General features: G+C 39.6%; 1 protein-coding gene across 1 annotated transcript; it reads left to right on the plus strand.

The window, feature by feature from the left end:
* Positions 1-245: 245 nt before the first annotated feature.
* LOC115765511 (P protein) lies at positions 246-9,896 on the plus strand. The gene is made up of 6 exons (XM_030709129.1): positions 246-540; positions 2,314-2,709; positions 2,769-2,953; positions 3,010-3,741; positions 4,583-4,909; positions 9,011-9,896. Exons 1-6 carry the CDS (start codon positions 300-302, stop codon positions 9,683-9,685), a joined length of 2,556 nt encoding a protein of 851 aa, XP_030564989.1. The 5' UTR covers positions 246-299; the 3' UTR covers positions 9,686-9,896.
* Positions 9,897-23,388: the final 13,492 nt, after the last annotated feature.

A 23,388-nucleotide genomic window follows, 5' to 3' on the forward strand; every position in this document is an offset into this window, starting at 1 on the left:
TTGTTGATGAAAGCGAAACTGCGACCAAAACACGGAAATGCCGACAAAAAAAATAGATGGAAAGAATTCTATGGAAAAACTGGCGCAGGCGCCGGCCCCATCCTGGAAGTGGGCGGGCCGTGGTGGCAGGGGCACACATTCAATATTGAAAGCGACGACGAAGCCAAGCAAATGCCGCAAACTCTCGGCTCGACTCGACGCGCATCAGTCGCAACTCGAGTCGCGGGCCGCTCGCATGTCCGAGCTCCAGTTCGAAGTGCTCCAGTCAAACATTTGCCCCCTTGTATACGGATCTGGTCATGGGTTTGCTCGAGATGCTGCGTCGTCTGGGTCGTCGTCGTCCCCCGGCCGCAGGCGGCTGCAACATCGAGCTGCAGCGTCGCATGCCCTGCAAATCGAATCAATTGGACGTTCAGCCCGGGTCCGGGCAGGCTGCGGGGGTCACGGAGCAGTCGCTGCAGGTGTGGCGCGCGCTGCCCGCCGAGATACGACATGATCCCAGCATGGCCAGCTTTCAAATGGAGAACGAACGCATTTACGGTAAGTCGAGCATGGCCGCATCTGTTTACATTTACAGGGTATATACAAAGATGAGCACTTGCCCGGCCTAAAGAAGAGCCCCGTTTGGTATCCTCTTGCTCTAAAAGCACCTTCAAGATGCACCTCTCCAATCTGTTGTAGTCGGGAGTAACCGACTGCACAATACCCTGTTCGCAAAATCTATTCTGCTTGTCTACTTGGCGACCTAGCAGAGTCTGCATGGGAAATTTGTTGACTCTAGCTATAAAACTGGGCAAGACATAACTTTTTCACCCTTTGGGTGTGGCCAAAGTATCGTAAGGTTAATATATAGCTCATATTGCAAGTCTCCAGACTCAAGACGGCTATGCCTAATCGACGAAGCTATTAGAAACCTCCTTTATCTAGAGGGAATTGAGTAATTTCGTGTTTTCGCAATTAAGAACTCACCCCATTGCTATTAAATCGATAGTAATCGAAATCGATAACAATACAAATAAAAACCAATATTGATAAAGACCAATATCGATATATGTTGTTATCGATATCAAGCTAAGTCGTTATTGATCAAATTTGGTATCGAAAGAAGTCAATATCGATAAAAATCTACATCGATAAACTGCTTTTTGAGCATATCTCAGATTCTCCCTAAGGACTGGGCCTATCGATAACTCGCCACGATGCAATCAAATCAGCTAAAATCGATAGAAACATATATCGATAAAATTCGATATCGAAACCAGTCCATATCGATAGAAAACGGCAGACTAACGATAGCTCTCCACGATGCCATAAAGTCGATAACGATTGAAATCTGCATCGATATTTTATCGATTGGCTCAGTTTTCAATTTAACAAGCTTTAACCATGAAAATCAATATATATAAAGTCGATTTTGATAAAAGTCGTTATCGATAAAAGACAATTTCGATAAATATCTGCGTCGATCAACTGAGTTTTGAGCACATCTCGAAGCTAACGAGAGCTCAAGATGCCAGATTTAGTATGTGGGCTCTCGTTAGGCATACACAGATCCACAATAATTCGCTGTTTGGCCTCCTAACTCCCTTCCCCCTACAATAAAAATAGTTGCTTAAATAGTCTCGGTCTTTGGTATGTACACGCAATTTGCTGCCATATTAATGCCCTGAAGAGCAGACAATAAACGGCCAAGTTATTCGGGTAGACATTTCCATGGGACGAAGGCAAGCACAAATAACTTAAGGGGAGAAGGCTGGTGTGTGTGTGTGTGTGTGTGTGTATAGTATGTCGACAAGAAGAAGAATGTTTGCTGGAATGTGTATAACGAAGTTTAGAAGCTGCAGGGTATCTACCAGTCGGACACTCAAGTGCAGAGCAGATTTAGCTTACAAATTAGCTCTAAGAACGAATCTAGCTGATTGCAGGGTATCTACTAGTCGGACAAACATGACTCAGGACCTATTTCTAGGAAATTTTCTGAATGGGATTGGCATTTCTACCTCAAATAAAACTTTATCTCAAGCTCAGTTTGTTTAACAAGAAAAAGTATTTCAAAATTATCGATAACTTTTCCCAACTCAGCCCAAAATCTCGATTATTATTTTCTCAACAATAAAAGTAAATGTTGTTATTATAATTGCTTTGATTGAGCTGAAAAGCAGGCAACGCATTTGTCGAATATTAAACGCTGTCAAATCGAGAAATTGACAAGCGCTTGACAAGCACTTGACACGCACCTGACACGCAGTTGACCCTCGTCAAGTAGGCAAATAAAACGAAAATAAATAGCTCATGCATTATTCATATACTCAGGCTCCATGGTCGGCGGCGACAGCGAGCCGGAGGAGGCGTACCTGGACGCCGGCGAGGAGGAGGACCCGTCCAGAGGTCGCGCCTCCAGCTATGCGGGCTCCGATTATCTGGACATCAAGCTGAAAAACGGCGTGGAGAGCACAGACGACGAGGTGACCACCACGCACTCGGAGCAGGAGCAGCCGCAGGCGAACGGGCCCGGCAATGCCAAGGCTCTGGCCCGGCGCATACATCACAGATCGAAGCGTTCCAAGGAGCAGCTGCAGCGCGACAAGCTCTGGAAACGCTGCGGCCTGCTGATCTGCTGGCTATTCGCCGCGGCCGTCCTCATTAGCGTCGGCGAGAAGCAGCTGCTGGAGAAGATTGTCCAGGTGCCGCAGGGCGAGCACGGCAAATGTAGGTAGACAGCCAGGAGCTGCTCCTTCAACCGTAAGCTAAAGCCCGCCCTCTTTTAGTTTTTCAGCTGCAGCAAAAGCCCATGGGCGACTTTCGGCTGAAGCTGCTCGGCGCCTTTGATTCCTCCAGCCAGCTGCTCGGCCAGGAGCCGAACGAGACGCAGACGGAGACGGAGTCGGAGCCAAGTCGAGCTCATTTATTTGTGCAGCCGCAGCTTAGCCTCAATCGGAGCAAGGAATTCCAGGTAAGTCAAAACCTAGCCAAAGCCTGCCTCTAGCTGTTCCACTCAATCCTCCCCAGGATATTTTGGCGCCCTGGCAGCTGACCCTGGTGAGCGAGGAGCAGCTGCTCCATGCGCCCGCCGTGCCTCGCAATCACACCTTCCAGCTGACCGCGGAGCTGCAGGAGCTGCTCGCCCAAACCGCCAGCCAGATGCGTCTGCACATCTATAGCGATGCGGGGCAGGAGTTGGCACTGGAGCTGAGCTACAATCCGTTGATTGTGAACAATCGCACGGGCAGCATTCTGGCCGGGATTATCCTGCTGCTGTTCTACGGGCTGCTCGTCTGGGAGCAGCTGGATCGTCCGTTTGCGGCAATGATATGCGCCGTGCTGTCTGTGACCGCGTTGGCCGTCTTTCAGGATCGCCCCAACATGGAGGAGATCAAACAGTGGATGGACATGGAGCTGCTAACGCTCGTCTTCTGCATGATGCTGCTCATTCTCATTCTGACCGAGACGGGCGTCTTTGACTATCTGGCCGTCGTCTGTTTCGAGATATCCGGCGGCAAGATCTGGCCCATGATCTACAGCCTCTGCCTGGCCACCTGCCTTGTGTCCAGTGTCCTCGACAACATGACCACCGTGCTGCTACTCACACCCGTGGCCATACGTTTGTGTGAGGTCATGCAGCTGGATCCCCTGCCCGTCGTCATGGGCATCATTGTCCATGCGAACATCGGCGGCGCCCTAACCCCCATTGGAGATCCCATCAGCATTATCGTCGGCACAAATCACTTTATCGTCGAGAATGTAAGTTAAAACTTCTGTTTTTTATGCTCCCGATATCATTTCATTGCGATATCTTCACTTATTTTCCAATTATCGATAAATATCGATATCATTTCATTGCGATATCTTCACTCATTTTAAAATTATCGATAAATATCGATATCATTTCATTGCGATATCTTCACTCATTTTCAAATTATCGATAAATATCGATATCATTTCATTGCGATATCTTCACTCATTTTCAAATTATCGATAAATTTCGATATCATTTCATTACGATATCTTCACTCATTTTCAAATTATCGATAAATATCGATCTCATTTCATTGCGATATCTTCACTCATTTTCAAATTATCGATAAATATCGATTTTGAGACGAGGTTTTCTAAGCGCAACTCGAGAATTATGGCAGCTATATACACCAAATTCGGTCTATAGATTCTCGAATGTCATATTAAAGTGGAAAATAATTCACTTTTTGGATACTTCTCTGCATTCTTTCAAGAATTTAAAAAAACTCATTGTTTAAGATAGAGCCTTGGGTCTTGGTATATACACACTTTTGTTTGCCATATTTAAGTTCAAGAAATTTCATAAAGATCGGACTAGAAGCACTCGAGTTAAGTCAGAATACATAACACCTATAGAAAGAGTTAATCCAGCATGGATATCTCGTAGCATAGTATAGAGCTCAGGCAAGAGGAAGCACAACCGCTACATCAAGACTTCGACTTGTATTTCTTAAAATTTATAAAAAGAAATTTTGAAGAATCTCACAGTCTTTCCCTTAGAACTTTCTCATGCATTTCTGCACTCGCATCTATTTAAGCCCACTTGAAACTTTTCATTTCTTCGCAGGGCGTCAATTTCCTGACCTTTGTGGCCCACATGCTGCCCGGCGTGCTGCTGGCGGTGCTGCAAAGCTGCGCGTATTTGCGTCTCTACTATCGCAACATTGACGAGCTGCGTCTGAATGAGCCCAAGGAGCTGGCCGAGCTGCGGCGCGAGATCAGGGTGTGGCAACGCGCACTGAACGCAATCGCCGTCTGCTCGAAGGACGCGCAACTGGTGCGCGGCACGCTGCACGGCAAGGTGAAGCACCTGAAGCGGACGCTGAGGCGCAAACAACGCGGCGTCGGCTCCACAGAGATCTATGCAAGCACGCTGGATGAGCTCAAGCAGAAGGTATAACAAAATATATATAATCCGCACAAAAAGAATATACAAGCAGGCAGATGGATTTTCAGCCAAAACTTTTCCACCTATTTCCCGCAATTGCGAGACTTTTTCCATTTTCCTATGCTAACTTGCAATTCCCACTTCATTCTCTGCTTCCGTGAAAAAAATACCAATTTTATTTGATTACCTTTTCCACCCAGTTGGGTGAATTTTTCGAAAAGTGTGAATTTGCACAAAGATGTTTTGATCAAAATTTAAAATGAATCCGGTTAATTCAAATTCAAATCTCGACACCGATTGTTTGGTCGAAAATCATGTCCAAACCTTACCCCAAGATTCGTATATAGACATAGGTCAAAATTTACCGATTTTCACGAAGTTTGGCTTTTTCTTCATGGTTTTCCCTCTAGAATAATGTGGCATTCAAATCTCGACACCGATTTTTTGGTCGAAAATCATGTCCAAATCTTATCCCAAGATTCGTATATAGACATGGGTCAAAATTTACCACCCCCATATCTCGGCCAAATCTCATCCGATTTTCACGAAGTTTCGCTTTTTCTTCATGGTTTTCCCTCTAGAATAATGTGGCATTCAAATCTCGACACCGATTTTTTGGTCGAAAATCATGTCCAAATCTTACCCCAAGATTCGTATATAGACATGGGTCAAAATTTACCACCCCCATATCTCGGCCAAATCTCATCCGATTTTCACGAAGTTTGGCTTTTTCTTCATGGTTTTCCCTCTAGAATAATGTGGCATTCAAATTTAGACACCGATTTTTTGGTCGAAAATCATGTCCAAATCTTATCCCAAGATTCGTATATAGACATAGGTCAAAATTTACCACCCCCATATTTCGGCCAAATCTCATCCGATTTTCACGAAGTTTGGCTTTTTCTTCATGGTTTTCACTCTAGAATAATGTGGCATTCAAATCTCGACACCGATTTTTTGGTCGAAAATCATGTCCAAATCTTATCCCAAGATTCGTATATAGACATAGGTCAAAATTTACCACCCCCATATCTCGGCCAAATCTCATCCGATTTTCACGAAGTTTGGCTTTTTCTTCATGGTTTTCCCTCTAGAATAATGTGGCATTCAAATCTCGACACCGATTTTTTGGTCGAAAATCATGTCCAAATCTTACCCCAAGATTCGTATATAGACATGGGTCAAAATTTACCACCCCCATATCTCGGCCAAATCTCATCCGATTTTCACGAAATTTGGCTTTTTCTTCGTGGTTTTCCCTCTAGAATAATGTGGCATTCAAATCTCGACACCGGTTTTTTGGTCGAAAATCATGTCCAAATCTTACCCCAAGATTCGTATATAGACATGGGTCAAAATTTACCACCCCCATATCTCGGTCAAATCTCATCCGATTTTCACGAAGTTTGGCTTTTTCTTCATGGTTTTCCCTCTAGAATAATGTGGCATTCAAATCTCGACACCGATTTTTTGGTCGAAAATCATGTCCAAATCTTACCCCAAGATTCGTATATAGACATGGATCAAAATTTACCACCCCCATATCTCGGTCAAATCTCATCCGATTTTCACGAAGTTTGGCTCTTTCTTCATGGTTTTCCCTCTAGAATAATGTGGCATTCAAATCTCGACACCGATTTTTTGGTCGAAAATCATGTCCAAATCTTACCCCAAGATTCGTATATAGACATGGGTCAACATTTACCACCCCCATATCTCGGCCAAATCTCATCCGATTTTCACGAAGTTTGGCTTCTTCTTCATGGTTTTCCCTCTAGAATAATGTGGCATTCAAATCTCGACACCGATTTTTTGGTCGAAAATCATGTCCAAATCTTACCCCAAGATTCGTATATAGACATGGGTCAACATTTACCACCCCCATATCTCGGCCAAATCTCATCCGATTTTCACGAAGTTTGGCTTTTTCTTCATGGTTTTCCCTCTAGAATAATGTGGCATTCAAATCTCGACACCGATTTTTTGGTCGAAAATCATGTCCAAATCTTACCCCAAGATTCGTATATAGACATGGGTCAACATTTACCACCCCCATATCTCGGCCAAATCTCATCCGATTTTCACGAAATTTGGCTTTTTCTTCGTGGTTTTCCCTCTAGAATAATGTGGCATTCAAATCTCGACACCAATTTTTTGGTCGAAAATCATGTCCAAATCTTACCCCAAGATTCGTATATAGACATGGGTCAAAATTTACCACCCCCATATCTCGGCCAAATCTCATCCGATTTTCACGAAGTTTGGCTTTTTCTTCGTGGTTTTCCCTCTAGAATAATGTGGCATTCAAATCTCGACACCGATTTTTTGGTCGAAAATCATGTCCAAATCTTACCCCAAGATTCGTATATAGACATGGGTCAACATTTACCACCCCCATATCTCGGCCAAATCTCATCCGATTTTCACGAAGTTTGGCTTTTTCTTCATGGTTTTCCCTCTAGAATAATGTGGCATTCAAATCTCGACACCGATTTTTTGGTCGAAAATCATGTCCAAATCTTACCCCAAGATTCGTATATAGACATGGGTCAACATTTACCACCCCCATATCTCGGCCAAATCTCATCCGATTTTCACGAAGTTTGGCTTTTTCTTCATGGTTTTCCCTCTAGAATAATGTGGCATTCAAATCTCGACACCGATTTTTTGGTCGAAAATCATGTCCAAATCTTACCCCAAGATTCGTATATAGACATGGGTCAACATTTACCACCCCCATATCTCGGCCAAATCTCATCCGATTTTCACGAACTTTGGCTTTTTCTTCATGGTTTTCCCTCTAGAATAATGTGGCATTCAAATCTCGACACCGATTTTTTGGTCGAAAATCATGTCCAAGTCTTACCCCAAGATTCGTATATAGACATGGGTCAAAATTTACCACCCCCATATCTCGGTCAAATCTCATCCGATTTTCACGAAGTTTGGCTTTTTCTTCATGGTTTTCCCTCTAGAATAATGTGGCATTCAAATCTCGACACCGATTTTTTGGTCGAAAATCATGTCCAAATCTTACCCCAAGATTCGTATATAGACATGGGTCAACATTTACCACCCCCATATCTCGGCCAAATCTCATCCGATTTTCACGAAGTTTGGCTTTTTCTTCATGGTTTTCCCTCTAGAATAATGTGGCATTCAAATCTCGACACCGATTTTTTGGTCGAAAATCATGTCCAAATCTTACCCCAAGATTCGTATATAGACATGGGTCAAAATTTACCACCCCCATATCTCGGCCAAATCTCATCCGATTTTCACGAAGTTTGGCTTTTTCTTCATGGTTTTCCCTCTAGAATAATGTGGCATTCAAATCTCGACACCGATTTTTTGGTCGAAAATCATGTCCAAATCTTACCCCAAGATTCGTATATAGACATGGGTCAACATTTCCACCCCCATATCTCGGCCAAATCTCATCCGATTTTCACGAAGTTTGGCTTTTTATACCCTGAACCCATTAAAAATGGGTATAAGGGTATATTGTATTTGTGCGAAATCAAATGTATATAACAGGCAGAAGGAAGCATTTTGTTTCCGATAATCGATAACTTACTCCGTTTCCAAGCAATCGATAAAAATCGATATCGATATCCTGTTTTTTGTTTTTTGGTAAATAATCAGAGCTAGAGTCACCAAACTTGACATATAGGTTCTAAAATAGAATATATATATGCATTTGATGTTGGAAGAAGAGGGTTCAGGGTGTCCCCTAGTCGGGAGCTCCCGACTAGAACCTCTTACTTGTTTCCACTTGTGGGCGTGGAATTTTCTCAATTACCCTCAAATCAGTCGCGAGAACATAACAAAATTTGCAAAAAACTGTTTTCCACCTATTTTCCACTCTTTCGGGTGGAATTTGCCCAATCAAGTTAATCTGTTAAAAATATACGAAAACTGTTTTCCACCAATTTTCCACTCGTGTGGGTGAAAATAACCCCATCAGAAAGATAACTTATATTATATAACGTTAATACGGCGGAAAACTCAGCCTAGCTCTGTTTGGGCTGTATTCAGGCAATTCTTCAATCAATCAGTCAATCAATCAATCAATCACTCTATCAATCTTACATTTAATATTTTCAGTACCCGATCAAGAATAAGAAACTGTTGCTGCAATCGACTGGCGCCCTGCTCTTCGTGATCGTCTGTTTTCTGGTGCAATCGGTGCCCCACTGGCGCACCCTGCCCCTGGGCTGGGTGGCTTTGCTGGGCGTGATCCTGCTGCTGATTGTGCTAGATCGCGATGATATGGAGCATCTGATACATCGCATCGAATGGACAACTTTGCTCTTCTTTGGCGCCATGTTCGTGATGATGGAGTGCGTGGAGCGTCTGGGGCTGCTCGTCAGCATAGCCGAGCTGACGGAGCACGTCATCCTGGCCGTGCAGCCGGGCCACAGACTGGCCGTCGCTCTGGCCATGATACTGTGGATCACGGCGCTGGCCTCCGCTGTGCTGGACAGCATACCAGTTGCCGCGATGATGGTCAAGCTGGTCACCTCGCTGGTGGCCAAATCATCCCTGGGCCTGCCCATGCAGCCGCTCATCTGGGCCCTGACCCTGGGCGCCTCCCTCGGCGGCAATGGCACCCTCTACGGCGCCTCCGCGAACGTCATTGCGGCGGGCATAGCCGAACAGCACGGCTACAAATTGTCCTTTACACGGTATCTGAAGACCGTGCTGCCCATGATGCTGGGCCAGATCGCACTCATGACCATCTACCTGCTGCTGGCCCACGTCGTCTTCAGCTGGCATTAACTACATATATTCAAATCTATTCAAGATTTAAGCCTGGCCTCAGTTATATTCAAATCTGAATCTGTTCTGAATTTGTTTATACTAGCTTTAAGACATGCTTTACTCGATTGCATAAAATCAATTCAATTTAAGGCTTTTCTTGTATTCGTAATCTCTCGATGTCTTTTTCGTAAACTCTATTTAGAGAAAATTCACAAACCAAAGTGTTTCAGTTTGAAAATAAAAGTATTCTATCATTAAGACTTTTCATTTAAAACTCGTCTTTCTTTGCCAAGTCCAATTGTTTTCATCAAATTTTAATTTCCACCCATTTTCCACCTTAGCTTTCACCCAGCAAGGTGGAACAATTTCACCTCTAGGTGAAACTCTAGGTGAAAATTTCTTTGAAAATGTGTGTGAAATAATATTAAAGGCAAATCCAAACCCTTTCGCCCATTTTTCATGCCTCCCACAGGAAAAACAAAATATATGAGACTAAACTTGTTGGGAATTACAACGTTGAGAAGCAAAGCTGATGCTAGAATCAATGTATACTTTAGAAACCTTTGATTTATAGTCTCCTTGTTATACCTCATCATAATTTGTAAACATATTTCGAACGACGTAATGCATATTTAATTATTTTATACAATGCTTCAACCTGTTGGGAATTATAACGAAAAAAACGGCAAAGCTGAGACAACAATTAAAATATAATTATTTAAACAGCCTTCAAGATAATTATTACGCACAATGCGACCGTGGCGGAGCAGTTGCATAAGACTGTCATGCTTGAACTTGTTGGCAATTTGTTGGGTCTGGGAAATTGGGAAATGGGGAAATGGAAAAACGAATCAATTCGGCTGTCAAGTGAAAGCGAATAGCGTCCCAGGGCAGAGATTAACGTGCCAGGTGCCAAGAGAATTGCCATAGAGGGAAAAAGAAACTGGGAAATGAAAGAACGCAAAGAAAAGCTGGTTCGCCTTCCACGCTTTCCACGCACAAAACAATTTTCCCTAAAAACAAAACTGTCACATTCTGGTTTTTCACTCGAAATCAATTTCAGTGAACGGAAAACAGAGCTCGCTCGCGGTTTAATGCTACACAAAAGGCAAGCCCAGCGCCAAATGGCCAACGAATTGTAATTAAATTTTCTTTTGGAAAATTAAATACCCCCAAAAAAAAAGCGGAAAATGCCAGACAAACAAAGCGCGGCAAATGCTGCCCAGTGAGAATTGCGTGAATCAAACACAAATAAAACGCAAAAAATGTCCACGCCTACCTACGCCTACACGAGGCCCACATTTATGATAACCGACCACACGCATGATCCCTATCATTTGCATCCGGAGGAGACGGCGGCCAACCAGGACGATGAGGAGGCGGATCGCAACTCCAAGCTGCGGGAACTGACGCGTTGGCTGCATTTCCATGCCAGACATCGTCGCAGTCGGTAAGTTTGAATGGGCCACCGATTAAATTACGTATACGCCCAGAGTGCGTCCGCTTTTATTTGTCTTCTGGCAAAGTTTTTCAATTAAATAGCCCGACCATTTAATTGGGCCTAATGGCTTTGGGTCCGCCCCAGCTGTTGATTCGGCATCAGGACCTTTTCATTTGGCTGCTGACCAAGGCGGGACGGCGGGGAGCGGCGGGAAGTAGGCAGGTCAAGCAAAGCGGCGGGGGGCAGGGAGGAGGAGGCAGAGGCAGAGGAGGAGGAGGAGGCGGCAGGAGGAGGAGGGGGGGCAAGGAGCAGGAGCAGGCGAGCAGTAGCAGGAGGCAGGAGCAGGAGCAGGAGCAGGAGCAGGAGCAGGAGCAGGGAGCAGGAGCCAGGGAGAGGATATTCTTTTCATTATTATTATTATTTCATTATCATTATTCATTATTATTATCATTATCATTATTATCATTATCATTATCATTATCATTATCATTATCATTATCATTATCATTATCATTATCATTATCATTATCATTATCATTATCATTATCATTATCATTATCATTATCATTATCATTATCATTATCATTATCATTATCATTATCATTATCATTATCATTATCATTATCATTATCATTATCATTATCATTATCATTATCATTATCATTATCATTATCATTATCATTATCATTATCATTATCATTATCATTATCATTATCATTATCATTATCATTATCATTATCATTATCATTATCATTATCATTATCATTATCATTATCATTATCATTATCATTATCATTATCATTATCATTATCATTATCATTATCATTATCATTATCATTATCATTATCATTATCATTATCATTATCATTATCATTATCATTATCATTATCATTATCATTATCATTATCATTATCATATCATTATCATTATCATTATCATTATCATTATCATTATCATTATCATTATCATTATCATTATCATTATCATTATCATTATCATTATCATTATCATTATCATTATCATTATAATTATTATTATTATTATCCGCAAAGAAATAAATCAATAATAAATCAAAATATATAAGAAAAATCATAGTAAAAAAAATAGAAATAAACTTAGCAAATTGTTAATTAAATTGTAAAATATGTATTTTGTTTTTAATAAACTCAAACAGAATGCATAAAGCTGGCACACAATATAAAAATTCAAATTAAAATAAAAAATAATTTTCAACTAATTGACGACAAGCTAAAAAAACTATTTGCCGTCGGTAGCAGCCCAATTTTTATTAGTTTTATGGGTTTTTGAGCACTTTTTCCGTAATTTCTGCGAAACATATTTTGGCGAACAGTTTTTTTTTAGCTCAAAGTACTTTTGCAATTGCGAAACGTGCTTAGCATCAAAAGGCGTTGAATTATTGGAGCTGAGATTTGTATTTAGAAGGGGCCTCGCCCCGTCGACACATGTATCGCGAAATCGTGGCCTTTCAGCTGGCAACAATTAACGGCGCTATAAATAATGCTCGTATTCATAAATATGGGGGCTGGCAAATTAAATGCCAGCTCTCGAGCCATTTAAATGCCAATTTAGGCATTAGAGTGCGTTATCTTTGCAACCAGAGTCCGATTTAAATTAAAAGTTCCGCTTGGTTCAGCAACTGAACCGCAGAACTAACTATTCAATCTAATTGAATAATAAATATAGCTACGCAGTATTTAATCTGAATCTTGCGGAAGAGACGCAAAAGTTCACCTTGAAACCCATATAATAGCATTAAGAAATATTTCCGGTTCTTTTGAATCAAGCCGAAACAATCAAACAAGAAAAATACTTAGAAAATACCAGATAAAATACTAACAAAAATACTAATAAAAGTACTAACGAAAATTCCAGATAAAATAAAAAGATCAAATATAGGAAATACCAAAAAATACCAAATACTAAGAAAAATACCAGCTTTAAAATGTATAAAAATACTTATGAACGTACTAACAAAATAACTGAGAAAAATACCAGTGAAAATACAACGGAAATACAAACGAAAATACCAACTAAAATACTAGTACTATTCTAGAAATTTGTTTAATATTTTGAAGCATTTTACTTACCTTTTTCCTGTCGCATGATCCTGATCATAAATGAACTTTCCGTTTACAAACTTGATGCCCCGTTTTCCACAAAGTCGGGTGAATTTTTTCGAAAAGTGTGAAACAAGTCTTCAGTGCGTTTTGTCTAGGAATTGAATTAATAAAAATAACAAAATGACAGTTAAGTATTAAGTATATTTATTAAGAACTAACTAAAATAATAAGTAAATTATTTAGTAAAATATTAGACAAAATACTAAGAAAAGTACCAACTAAAATACTAGTAGTATTTTTAGTATTTTTATGAAATTTTAAACGAATTCCCTTTCTACTTCTTTCCGGTCGTATGATGAGCAACAAGTCAACTTTATTCTTACAAACTTTGAGTCCCAATTTCCACAATTTATCGAAAGTGAAAAAATGAACAAACTTACATCTAATTCAATCAGTCAATCAATCAATCAGTCAGCCCGTTGGGTAAAACAGCTGTTCACATAACTGTTAATGTTAAGGGAAAGCCTTGACTGAACCGTTACAACAAATACAATTTATTGATTGGGATAAAATTAATATTTTCTCATAAATAATAAATGAAGTATTGCTTTTGGGTCATTTTGAATGTCATTAGTTTTTAACGAGGGCGAGCCAGGCCTTGATGCCCTGTGAAAATGGGCAAGGAGAGTATAATGGTCTCGCATTAAGGTATGTAACAGGCAGCAGGAGAAGGAGAAGGACTCTTCGACTGTAAAGAAAATATTTATTTTCCGATGTGCATCAATTCTAGAGACTAGCAGAGCTTTAAGACAGATATATTAAAAGCTGTGCCCGAAAGAGGAAAGCTTTTATCAAAAGCTCGATAACTCGCCACAAGATCGATTAAAATCGATATCAATATTCTGTTCTTTTGAGCATATCTCGGGGATTATAAGAGCTTGAAACTCTAAAGTTAGTATATAGACTCTTCTGTGAAAAATACAGATCCTGAATATATCACTTTTTGGATTCGTCGCCTCGTTTCCCCATTAAATAGTAAGATAAGAACTTGTGTGGGGATTGTCTTGGGCTTTGGTATGTATTTGTATTTGGAGATCATAATTACGCCCCGAAAATTTCATAAAATTCGCTTCGTAGATACTGGAGTTAGCTAGGATATCTCTAAGTCGAGCACTTCCAAGTAAAAGCCCTCTTGATAGCTTTTTCCTTCCTATTGTTAGCCTTGGCATTGACATATCTGGGACAGTTTGGGCGCTGCTATCAATGTCACAACACACGGGCCGGCAACAAAGTTGTTTGGCCCGAAGCACACACACACACACACAAGCACACACACTCACACACACACACACAGAGCAAAGCAATTACCACGTGATCAATTTTTAATGGAACCAAACAACAAAAGAAACAAAACAAGTCCAAGGCAATGGCATGATATGCTGATGAACAGGTGACATTGCGCCAGCCAAGGGGGCAGGCGTGTCGCTGTCTAAGTGTGGGCGTGGCCATAGCTTAACTAGCCACAACGCACGTGTGTGTGTGTGCGCGGTTTTGTGTGTAGTTTGCGGAAATATTGTCAACGCCGGTTCCGCCCTGCAAACCGCGTACATGTGGGTTTTCCGACAAGAATTTTCTGTCAAGCGAATATAACAATTGTTGCCAGGCTAAAAAGGTGTGAGAGCTTAGTCTATGTACAGGTAGCTTAACACATGTGTGTGCACAAACAAAGTAAACGCCTGCGCTTCTGCTTGAACTTGAGTTATAGGAAATGTAGTCTTGATGAACTACGCTGTTTGTTCTGGGATCTATGCGAATTTTGTAGGGCAAAAGTAGGGCATACTAATGTGCATACATACCTGAGATTATAAGTAATAAGTAAGTTAAGTACAATTTTTTGGGGAACTTGAAGAGGTATCCAAAAAGTGAAAGCTTTATAACATGTCTAGGCTATTCCTGCACCTAAATACCAAGTTTGGTGAAAAAAGCTCTGATAATATGCGAGATATGCCAAAAAAACCAAGTTTCAGAACCGATATTTATCGATATCTTGAAAAAAGGAGCAGCTATCGATAAAATATGATCAACTTGTGCTATGTAAGTTACGGAGAATGTATATCTTAAACACTTCAGCTCTCTAGTTCTTGTTGTTTTCGAGATCTAGAAGTGCAAAGTGAATAATTCCCAGATTTTTGAACTATTCCTGCATATTAATACCAAGTTTGGTGAAAATAGCTCTTACAATCTGCGAGATATGACTAGAAAACCAAGTCTCAGAATCGATATTTATCGATATCTTGAAAATAGGAGCAGCTATCGATAAAATATGACAAACTTGTGCTATGTAAGTTAAAGAGAATGTATATCTTAAAAAGTTCAGCTCTCTAGTTTTTGTTGTTTTCGAGATCTAGACGGGCAAAGTGAAATATTTCTTAGCTTTTAAACGATTCCTGCATCTAAATATCAAGTTTGGTGAAAAAAGCTCTTATAATATACGAGATATGCCCAGAAAACCAGGTCTCAGAATCGATATTTATCGATATCTTGAAAAAAGGAGCAGCTATCGATAAAATATGACAAATTTGTGCTATATATGTCAAGGAGAATATATATCTTTAAAACTTCAGCTCTCTAGTTCTTGTTGTTTTCGAGATCTAGATGGGCAAAGTGAAATACTTCCCAGCTTTTTAAACTGTTCAAGCATCTAAATACCAAGTTTGGTGAAATAGCTCTTACAATCTGCGAGATATGCCTAGAAAACCAGCTCTCAGAATCGATATTTATCGATATCTTGAAAATAGGAGCAGCTATCGATAAAATATGATAAACTCTATATATCTTTAAAACTTCAAGTTTCTAGTTCTTGTTGTTTTCGAGATTAAGAAGGGTATTTGCACTATAGAAAACACATTATACCCCATTATAGCCCTTTTACCCATTGTTCGTGGGTTCAGGGTATTAATAGATAAGAAAATTCTTCAATGAATATTCCCAAACTAATTAATATGACGAACAGCTTAAGCCTTAATGGCCCCCTTAAAGGTTCGACCTGTTGCATTTGCCAGCACATTCGATGGGTTTTCCCGAGCATGCAAACATTCTATAAATGAATGAATGCGGCTGCACCCAGCAAACATATCACATGACGCACACATAGTCGCAGTCACGGTGACAGTCACCATTTTGCAGTCACTTCACCTAATGCGCCTCTCGGTTTCATGATTGGCCCTGGCCACGGCTAAAATTGCAAAATAAAGGAGCGTAAATTCCACTTGAAAGCCGCTTAAGTGCCAAGCAGCGCGTGGCTCGAGAAACGTAGCAACCGCACAACATATGTGGGAGGTCGAGAATGCCTGACTTGGCGCTACCCTAGAATATATATAGACTTCATGGTAGTATACAAAGAGCTCGAAAAGGCATTAGCTCGCAGGAGAGCCTATAAAGTCAAAGCAGTTGCCCGACTTAGCGATGCCCTGCAAAGAGAAAAACCTACATGAAAGAATCTAAAGTTCCCGAAATGGTATATATATATATATATATATTTTTAGGTCGGAAAGAGTATTTGGGAATGCAAAGCAATTAAAGAACTGAAAGTGCTCAAAACATGAAAACTTTGAAAATCAATTGTATGAAATTCCTCAAAACTCATAAAATCCTTTATCTTATTTGAATTTTTTCCTATTTTTAATACCAAATTTGGAAAACTTTATTTTTCAGACTTTTTTTAATACCAGAAAAAAAGTATTTATAGATGCAAAACTTCAAATGAAGCAAAAAAAAATGCCACAAAGAAATTTTAAAAAAAATTTTCATTTTTTAGAAATGAAAATATTCAAATCAAATTTTAAAGGAAAATCTATTTAGAGCACAAATAGAATGAATCTCCATGGAAATTAATTAAAATTTTGACCATGTTGGAGGAGAAAAAGAAAACACAAATTTCAAAAAATGCATTAACAAAATTTGGAAAAATTTTCAATATAATATTAAAGGAAAATCTATTTGGAGTCCAAAAAAAATAGTATGCCTATATAAATTTATTTAAAATCTGCACAAGAAAATTCTCTAAAATATATTAAAACCTATTGAGAGCACACAAAAAATACTCCCCAAGTAAATAAATGTTGTCCAAAATTGAAGGCTGTAACAGATACAACTAGTTGGTTGTTTTTATTTACAGGGTATCGACAGCTCAACAATGTGTAGTTTGCGCAGCTATGATAATACGCATACGCCAGGGATACCAGGAATAGCCTGGTACTCAACTGCTGCACCTCCCCCTCCCCCCCCCATTCCCCCTCCAATTATAATCCAGATATATATATATATACGCGCGTGTCTTAAGCTATGTTCACTTCATTGTCAGCCGACTTTTTGCGCATTTTGCGGGCATTAAAAGTTAGTTTGTGTATTCAATTGAATTGAGTTGAAAATGCGAAGAAATCGAGAGAATTGAGACACACGCACACGCACACACGCACACACACGCACACACGCACACACATCAAAAGTCACCCACGCACACACATTGAAATTTGTACAAATTTATCTTTTGTCTGCCGCGAATTAGAACATTTTGAGATTTGAGGCCTTTTGTTAGTCTATAAATAAAATGCGAGTATATTTCGCTGCCAATTTGACAACATTTTTGGATGAATGTTGTGAATTTGCCATGCCACGCCCCTCCCCCCTGCCCCTCCCCACCCCTCTTCCAGCCTACCATCAATTGGAGATGTGCGCGTGCGACACGATAATCACGACAAATATTTAAGACCTGCTGCTCGCCGGTTCAAAGTTCAAATACACGTCTTGCTTTTTAGCATTTTTGATTTTTGAGCAAAATCCCCTTTTAACCTCGTGAAGACTGTTTTTAAATGTATTCGTTAATTGGACTCGGTTTATGGCTTGAAAAAAATAAATATATTTGCATTAATGCAAAGCAGTTTTGCAGCTTTGAGCTTATAATTAGTTGTTTACCAAAATGGAAAGACAGTGAGAAAAAAAGCAAAACAAAAGTTGTTTACAAAATAAACAAATTGAAGAAAAATAAAAACTACCAAACAGTTCTCCATGGATTAATGGGTATGAAAACAAGTAAGAGGTTCTAGTTGGGAGCTCCCGACTAAGGGATACCCTGAACGCTCTTCGTCCAACATCAAATGCATATATATATTCTATTGTAGAAGCTATATGTCAAGTTTGCTGACTCTAGCTCTTATTATTTGACAAAGTTGCCCAAAAAACAGGATATCGATATCGATTTTTATCGATTGCTTGGAAACGGAGTAAGTTATCGATTATCGGAAACAAACTCGATCTGCGCAGGCACTTCAAGTCTCTAGCTCTTATAGGTTCTGAGATCCTTGCGTTCATACATACGGACAGACGGAAGGACGGACGGACAGACGGTCAGACGGACGGACGGACATGGCTAGATCGACTCGGCTATTGATGCTGATCAAGAATATATATACTTTATGGTGTCGGAGATGCTTCCTTCTGCCTGTTACATACATTTGCATTTTGCACAAATACAATATACCCTTATACTCATTTCTGATGGGTTCAGGGTATAAAAATATATAGAATTTCAAAAAAAATATAATTGTTGCCTAATTGTTATCGATAGATTAATGAGAATAAAGTAAAAAGCACGCGACGCAAAGACTCTCGCCCAAAAAAAAATTAGAGAATAGAAAAAACGAATATAAAATTGTTGCCAAATTGCTTTGTCAATTGAGTTTTATCTACGAATTGTTTGATCGAATCAAATGCTTAAAGCTGCAAAGAAGAACTCGGCGCAAATATGAATAAACATGTGAATAGTATTCATGAATGCTGATTAGTCACGGCTCAATAGACAAAGCTGGGCACATATAGTATATATAGTATATATATATCCAAGCGTGGGCTCTGGAGAGTCCTACAAGGCGTTCAAGTTCAAGTCAAAGAGAAAGGAGAGGGAGAGAAAGAGGGAGAGAGAGGGAGAGGGAGAGCTGGAAAGCGGCGAGAGCACATTCAACAGCTTGATTTGAAAGTTGAATCGCGCGCGGTTGAAAGCTCAACATGTTCCATTCAATCGCTTTCAATCGCGACTGTCAATCGGGGGGCGGTCGTGCCAGGGCGGGGCGTGGCGCGGCGGGGACGGAGTTAAAAAAAAAACCAGCTGCGCTGCCGGAGCGCACACACGACTCGGGGCAACTGCGAAGCCGAGCATCCGAGATTTATTCAGTTGCCAACTTTCGGTTGAAACGGACGTGCGGCTCTTGTTGTGCGTGTGCTGTGCGTGTGTGTTGTGTGTGTGCTGTGCGGCTGCGTCGGTCTTTGCGCGACAAAAGAAACCCAACACCAAAATTGATAAACAAACAACAATAAATAATAATAATAAAAAACACGCACTTAAAAACATTTCAATTGCAAATTTTAAACATAATAAATATGTTAAATAGAATTCATTTTGTGTAAATAAATTAAATACAATTTATTTTGCGTACGTATCTTAGTTCTGGCACGAATATGCTGCATATACCCCGCTTAAGCATTTCATAGGGTATGCGCTGCAGCTCACTCCCTCCCTCTCTCCCTCTCTCTCTCTCTCCCTCTGGCAGATAAGCATTCAAATATATGCATATATTTATTTCATTTAAAACCCAACAGAACTTTGTTTAACTTTCATTTAACACATTTAACACATTTCTGGCAAACGTTTAACATTTGCCTTTTAATTCCAAAGTAGTCAATTAATTAACACTCAGAGCGAAAGTGCGTAAGTGTGAATAAATCACATAAAAAGCTTAAAATTCCCAACTTGTTATAACCTTGCATTGTGTGACGAAACTGTGAATGCATAGAAGAGCATATCTCCTTGGAATCTGAAGAATTTTATAAGTCGACTTAAAATTCCAACTAGTTACAGTTAATAGAGAAAGAGATCTTCGATAGTAAATCTATATCTTCTTGATCAGGTGTAAATTATGCACACCAAAGGCTACTTTTGCAGAAAGTGTTTGATGTTTCCACTCTTAGCTTAAAATTCCCAACTGGTTTTAGCCTTACAGAGTGTTTTATTACGATGTCAGCATATTTAGCTTAAAATTCTCAACTTGTTATAACTGTGAATGCATAGAAGAGGACATCTCCTTGGAATCTGAAGCTTTCAATTATAACTTTAACGAGAATTTTATAATTCGACTTAAAATTCCAACTAGTTACAGTTAATAGAGAAAGAGATCTTCGATCCTAAATATATATGTTCTTGATCAGATGTAAATAATTCACACCAAAGGCTACTTTTGCAGAAGGTTTTTAATGTTTCCACTCTTAGCTTAAAATTCCCAACTGGTTTTAGCCTTACAGAGTGTTTTATTACGATGTCAGCAGCCTTAGCTTAAAATTCTCAACTAGTTATGCCCTTTATCACAAAATGTGTAATGCTTAGAGAAAGACAACTTCCACCCTAAGGCATATATACATATATCTTCTCGATCAGGAGTGAATAATGCTCATGAAAAGCTTTAGATTCCCAATTTGTTATACACTCGAAATGGGCTTCATATTTTTCTCAGATTTCTAGGCTTAAAATTCCCAATTATGGAGAATTTTCAATTGTTATCTGCACTTAAAATTCTCAACTTGTTATGCCCTTTATCACAAAATGTGTAATGCTTAGAAGAGCATTTGCGTATATCTTCTCGATAAGGTGTGAATAATATACACCCAAAGCCAAGAATTACCAATTTGTCGAGGGTTTTATAAGTATCTTAGAGCTCTTAGCCTAAAATTCCCAACTAGTTTTACCCCTGCAGAGGATTTTATTATTCTCAACCTGTTCTACCCTTACAAAGATTCTTATTACCTTGTCTATACTCTTCTCAACTGGTTATATACTTCCAGGCGAAGGTTTTGAACTGCGTCAGCTTATATCTTCTCAATCAGCATGAAAAGAAGAGTTGTTCTAGCTGTATGCCCCCGTCTGTACATAGGCGAAAAGCGTCTAACTCAAAGATTTCACTTCAAATTTGAAAGGTACTTTTTTGTAGGTCCAAATTTATTGGGACATTACTCAACTCCGATAAGCCCCGATTTTCAGCGTTCGTTTTTTTAAGCCAACCTTCGAAGATAACAAAAACTAAAGACGATAAATTTAACACGAACAATTTAGTAGACAGCGCTTTTTTCCCTCGCTCGTCCCTCGTATATATTAAGCCTGTATTCGATTGAGAAAACACACCTTTGATATATTAAAAGAAATATTAGCTGTGTGTAAATAGTTGATGCGTACCACGCAAATAAACAATATATATATGAAAGCCGACACGCAGAGGCATTTCCATTAAGAAATGACAACTGGCAAGGCAAAACTGAAGACATCAAAATGACAATTTTTTATGACTTGCTCGAAAGTAGGCAACACAAATGTTGACAGGCAGACACAAACACACACACACACACACACACACACACAAGCACACTAATACAATAACAAACACTTGCCAGTAAAACGTCTACAAGTTTTCGGGCTAGGGTATTAAAACACATAAGGCTTAAATTCTAAACAAATATTTGATGTGGGCTAAACTTGGGCAATGTCTTGAAAGATACATGATCTGTATATATATATATATATATATCTATCTATATATTACTTACTTATATAATATGCATACTTTTCCAGAAGCCACATGTCAAGTTTGATGATTCTAGCTCTTAAAACGATAAGTTATCGATAAGTTATCGATCAACGGCAAGTTATCGATAAACGGAAAAGTACTCGCACAGAGCGGGCACTACGTTGCAAATTTCATTTGTCTAGCTCTTATAGGTTCTGAGATCCTTGATTTCATATATAAGAATGGACGGACACACAGCAGGGATATGGTTAGAACGACTATTGATGCTGATCTAGAGTCTATATATAGCTTATGAGGTCAAAGATGTCTTCTTCTATTATAATATGCCTTTGAAGCGTATAGAAAATTAACTTAAGCTTTTTTTTCTGAGTGTAGCATAAACATTAGAAGGCATATCTGTATATATGCCCTACAATAAAAGCAAAGCAAAGATAACAGTTCTGTTAAGAATTCTTTTTTTTTTGACCCAAAAATATAGCAGAAAGAATAATTTGTTGAGCCTCGACTAGCTCAATAGCTGCTTATTTATTTATACATAATATATTTGTATCTTTTTGCGGCTTATTTAAGCTCTTTTTGCTCATTTAAGCAATAAAACATTTATTAGTAACGCATCACGAGGCGCCTTCAGCAGGCAGTCAATATTTCTTCTTTGATAACAGAGTGTGCAGCTTTTATGGTGATTTCATCATAATTCCTACATTTACTTATATTGCGGCTTAGTTCATTTGCTGTCTAGTTTTTTTTTATTTTTATAATTGTTAATTTAAAAGCTGCTCGGCAAGCGATATTTATCACTGCGCACGCAGACAGGGGCAATAAAACGTTTGTTATGTATAAAAAGATGATTGCATTTTGTAAATGACATGACAATGGGAAAAGAACCGACACCTCAACTTGTCAAGAAAAACAATTTTGTTGTAACCAACCTGCACAAAGTGCAGCTCACACACAGAAATCTAAATTATACTGCAACGCGACAGCATGACGCGAACTATCTAAGACTCATGGGGGAAAAAACCAACTTAGATTAGCTGCAGCATCGACAACATGAGGCACAGATAAATCTACGAGCGGGTGTTGCCCGGCCTTGCCCGAGGGAGCCGAAAAAATAAACTTTCATTTAGTAAATTTTTGTACCGCAGTTTCTATCCAAGAGAAATGAATCAGTCAATCAGTCTGTCATTCGATCGGTCAGTCAGTCAATCAGTCAATCAATCAGTCAGTCGGTTAGTCAGTCAATCATTCGGTCCGTCAGTCAGTCAGTCAATCATTCGATCAGCCAGCCAATCAGTTAGTCAGCCAGTCAGTCAATCAATGAGTCAATCAGTTCTTCAGTAAGTCAGTCAGTGAGTCAATCATTCGATCAGCCAGCCAATCAGTCAATCAGTCAGTCAATCTGTCTTCAAGTTAGTTAGTCTGAGCAAACAGTCTTATGTACTTATAAAGATATATTGTTAAAAGCTTCTCTCCCACTTAATATGCCAAATCTAGGGTATCTTCTAGACAGCAATACTGACTAATACAAAAACAACTTGTTGTGGCTGTTAATGTGTCTGTAAACGTGTTCGT

The sequence above is a fragment of the Drosophila novamexicana genome, unplaced genomic scaffold, assembly GCF_003285875.2.
Source record: "Drosophila novamexicana strain 15010-1031.04,08,12 unplaced genomic scaffold, DnovRS2.1 tig00000974-arrow-arrow-pilon, whole genome shotgun sequence".
Lineage (NCBI taxonomy): Eukaryota > Metazoa > Arthropoda > Insecta > Diptera > Drosophilidae > Drosophila > Drosophila novamexicana.

Excerpts from the sequence above, each read along its gene's own strand:
- LOC115765511 (XM_030709129.1), top strand. The coding sequence starts at position 300 with ATGGGTTTGCTCGAGATGCTGCGTCGTCTGGGTCGTCGTCGTCCCCCG. Across the intron at positions 2,954-3,009 it reads ATCGGAGCAAGGAATTCCAG|GATATTTTGGCGCCCTGGCA; the intron begins GTAAGTCAAAAC and ends AATCCTCCCCAG. Across the intron at positions 4,910-9,010 it reads TGGATGAGCTCAAGCAGAAG|TACCCGATCAAGAATAAGAA; the intron begins GTATAACAAAAT and ends TAATATTTTCAG.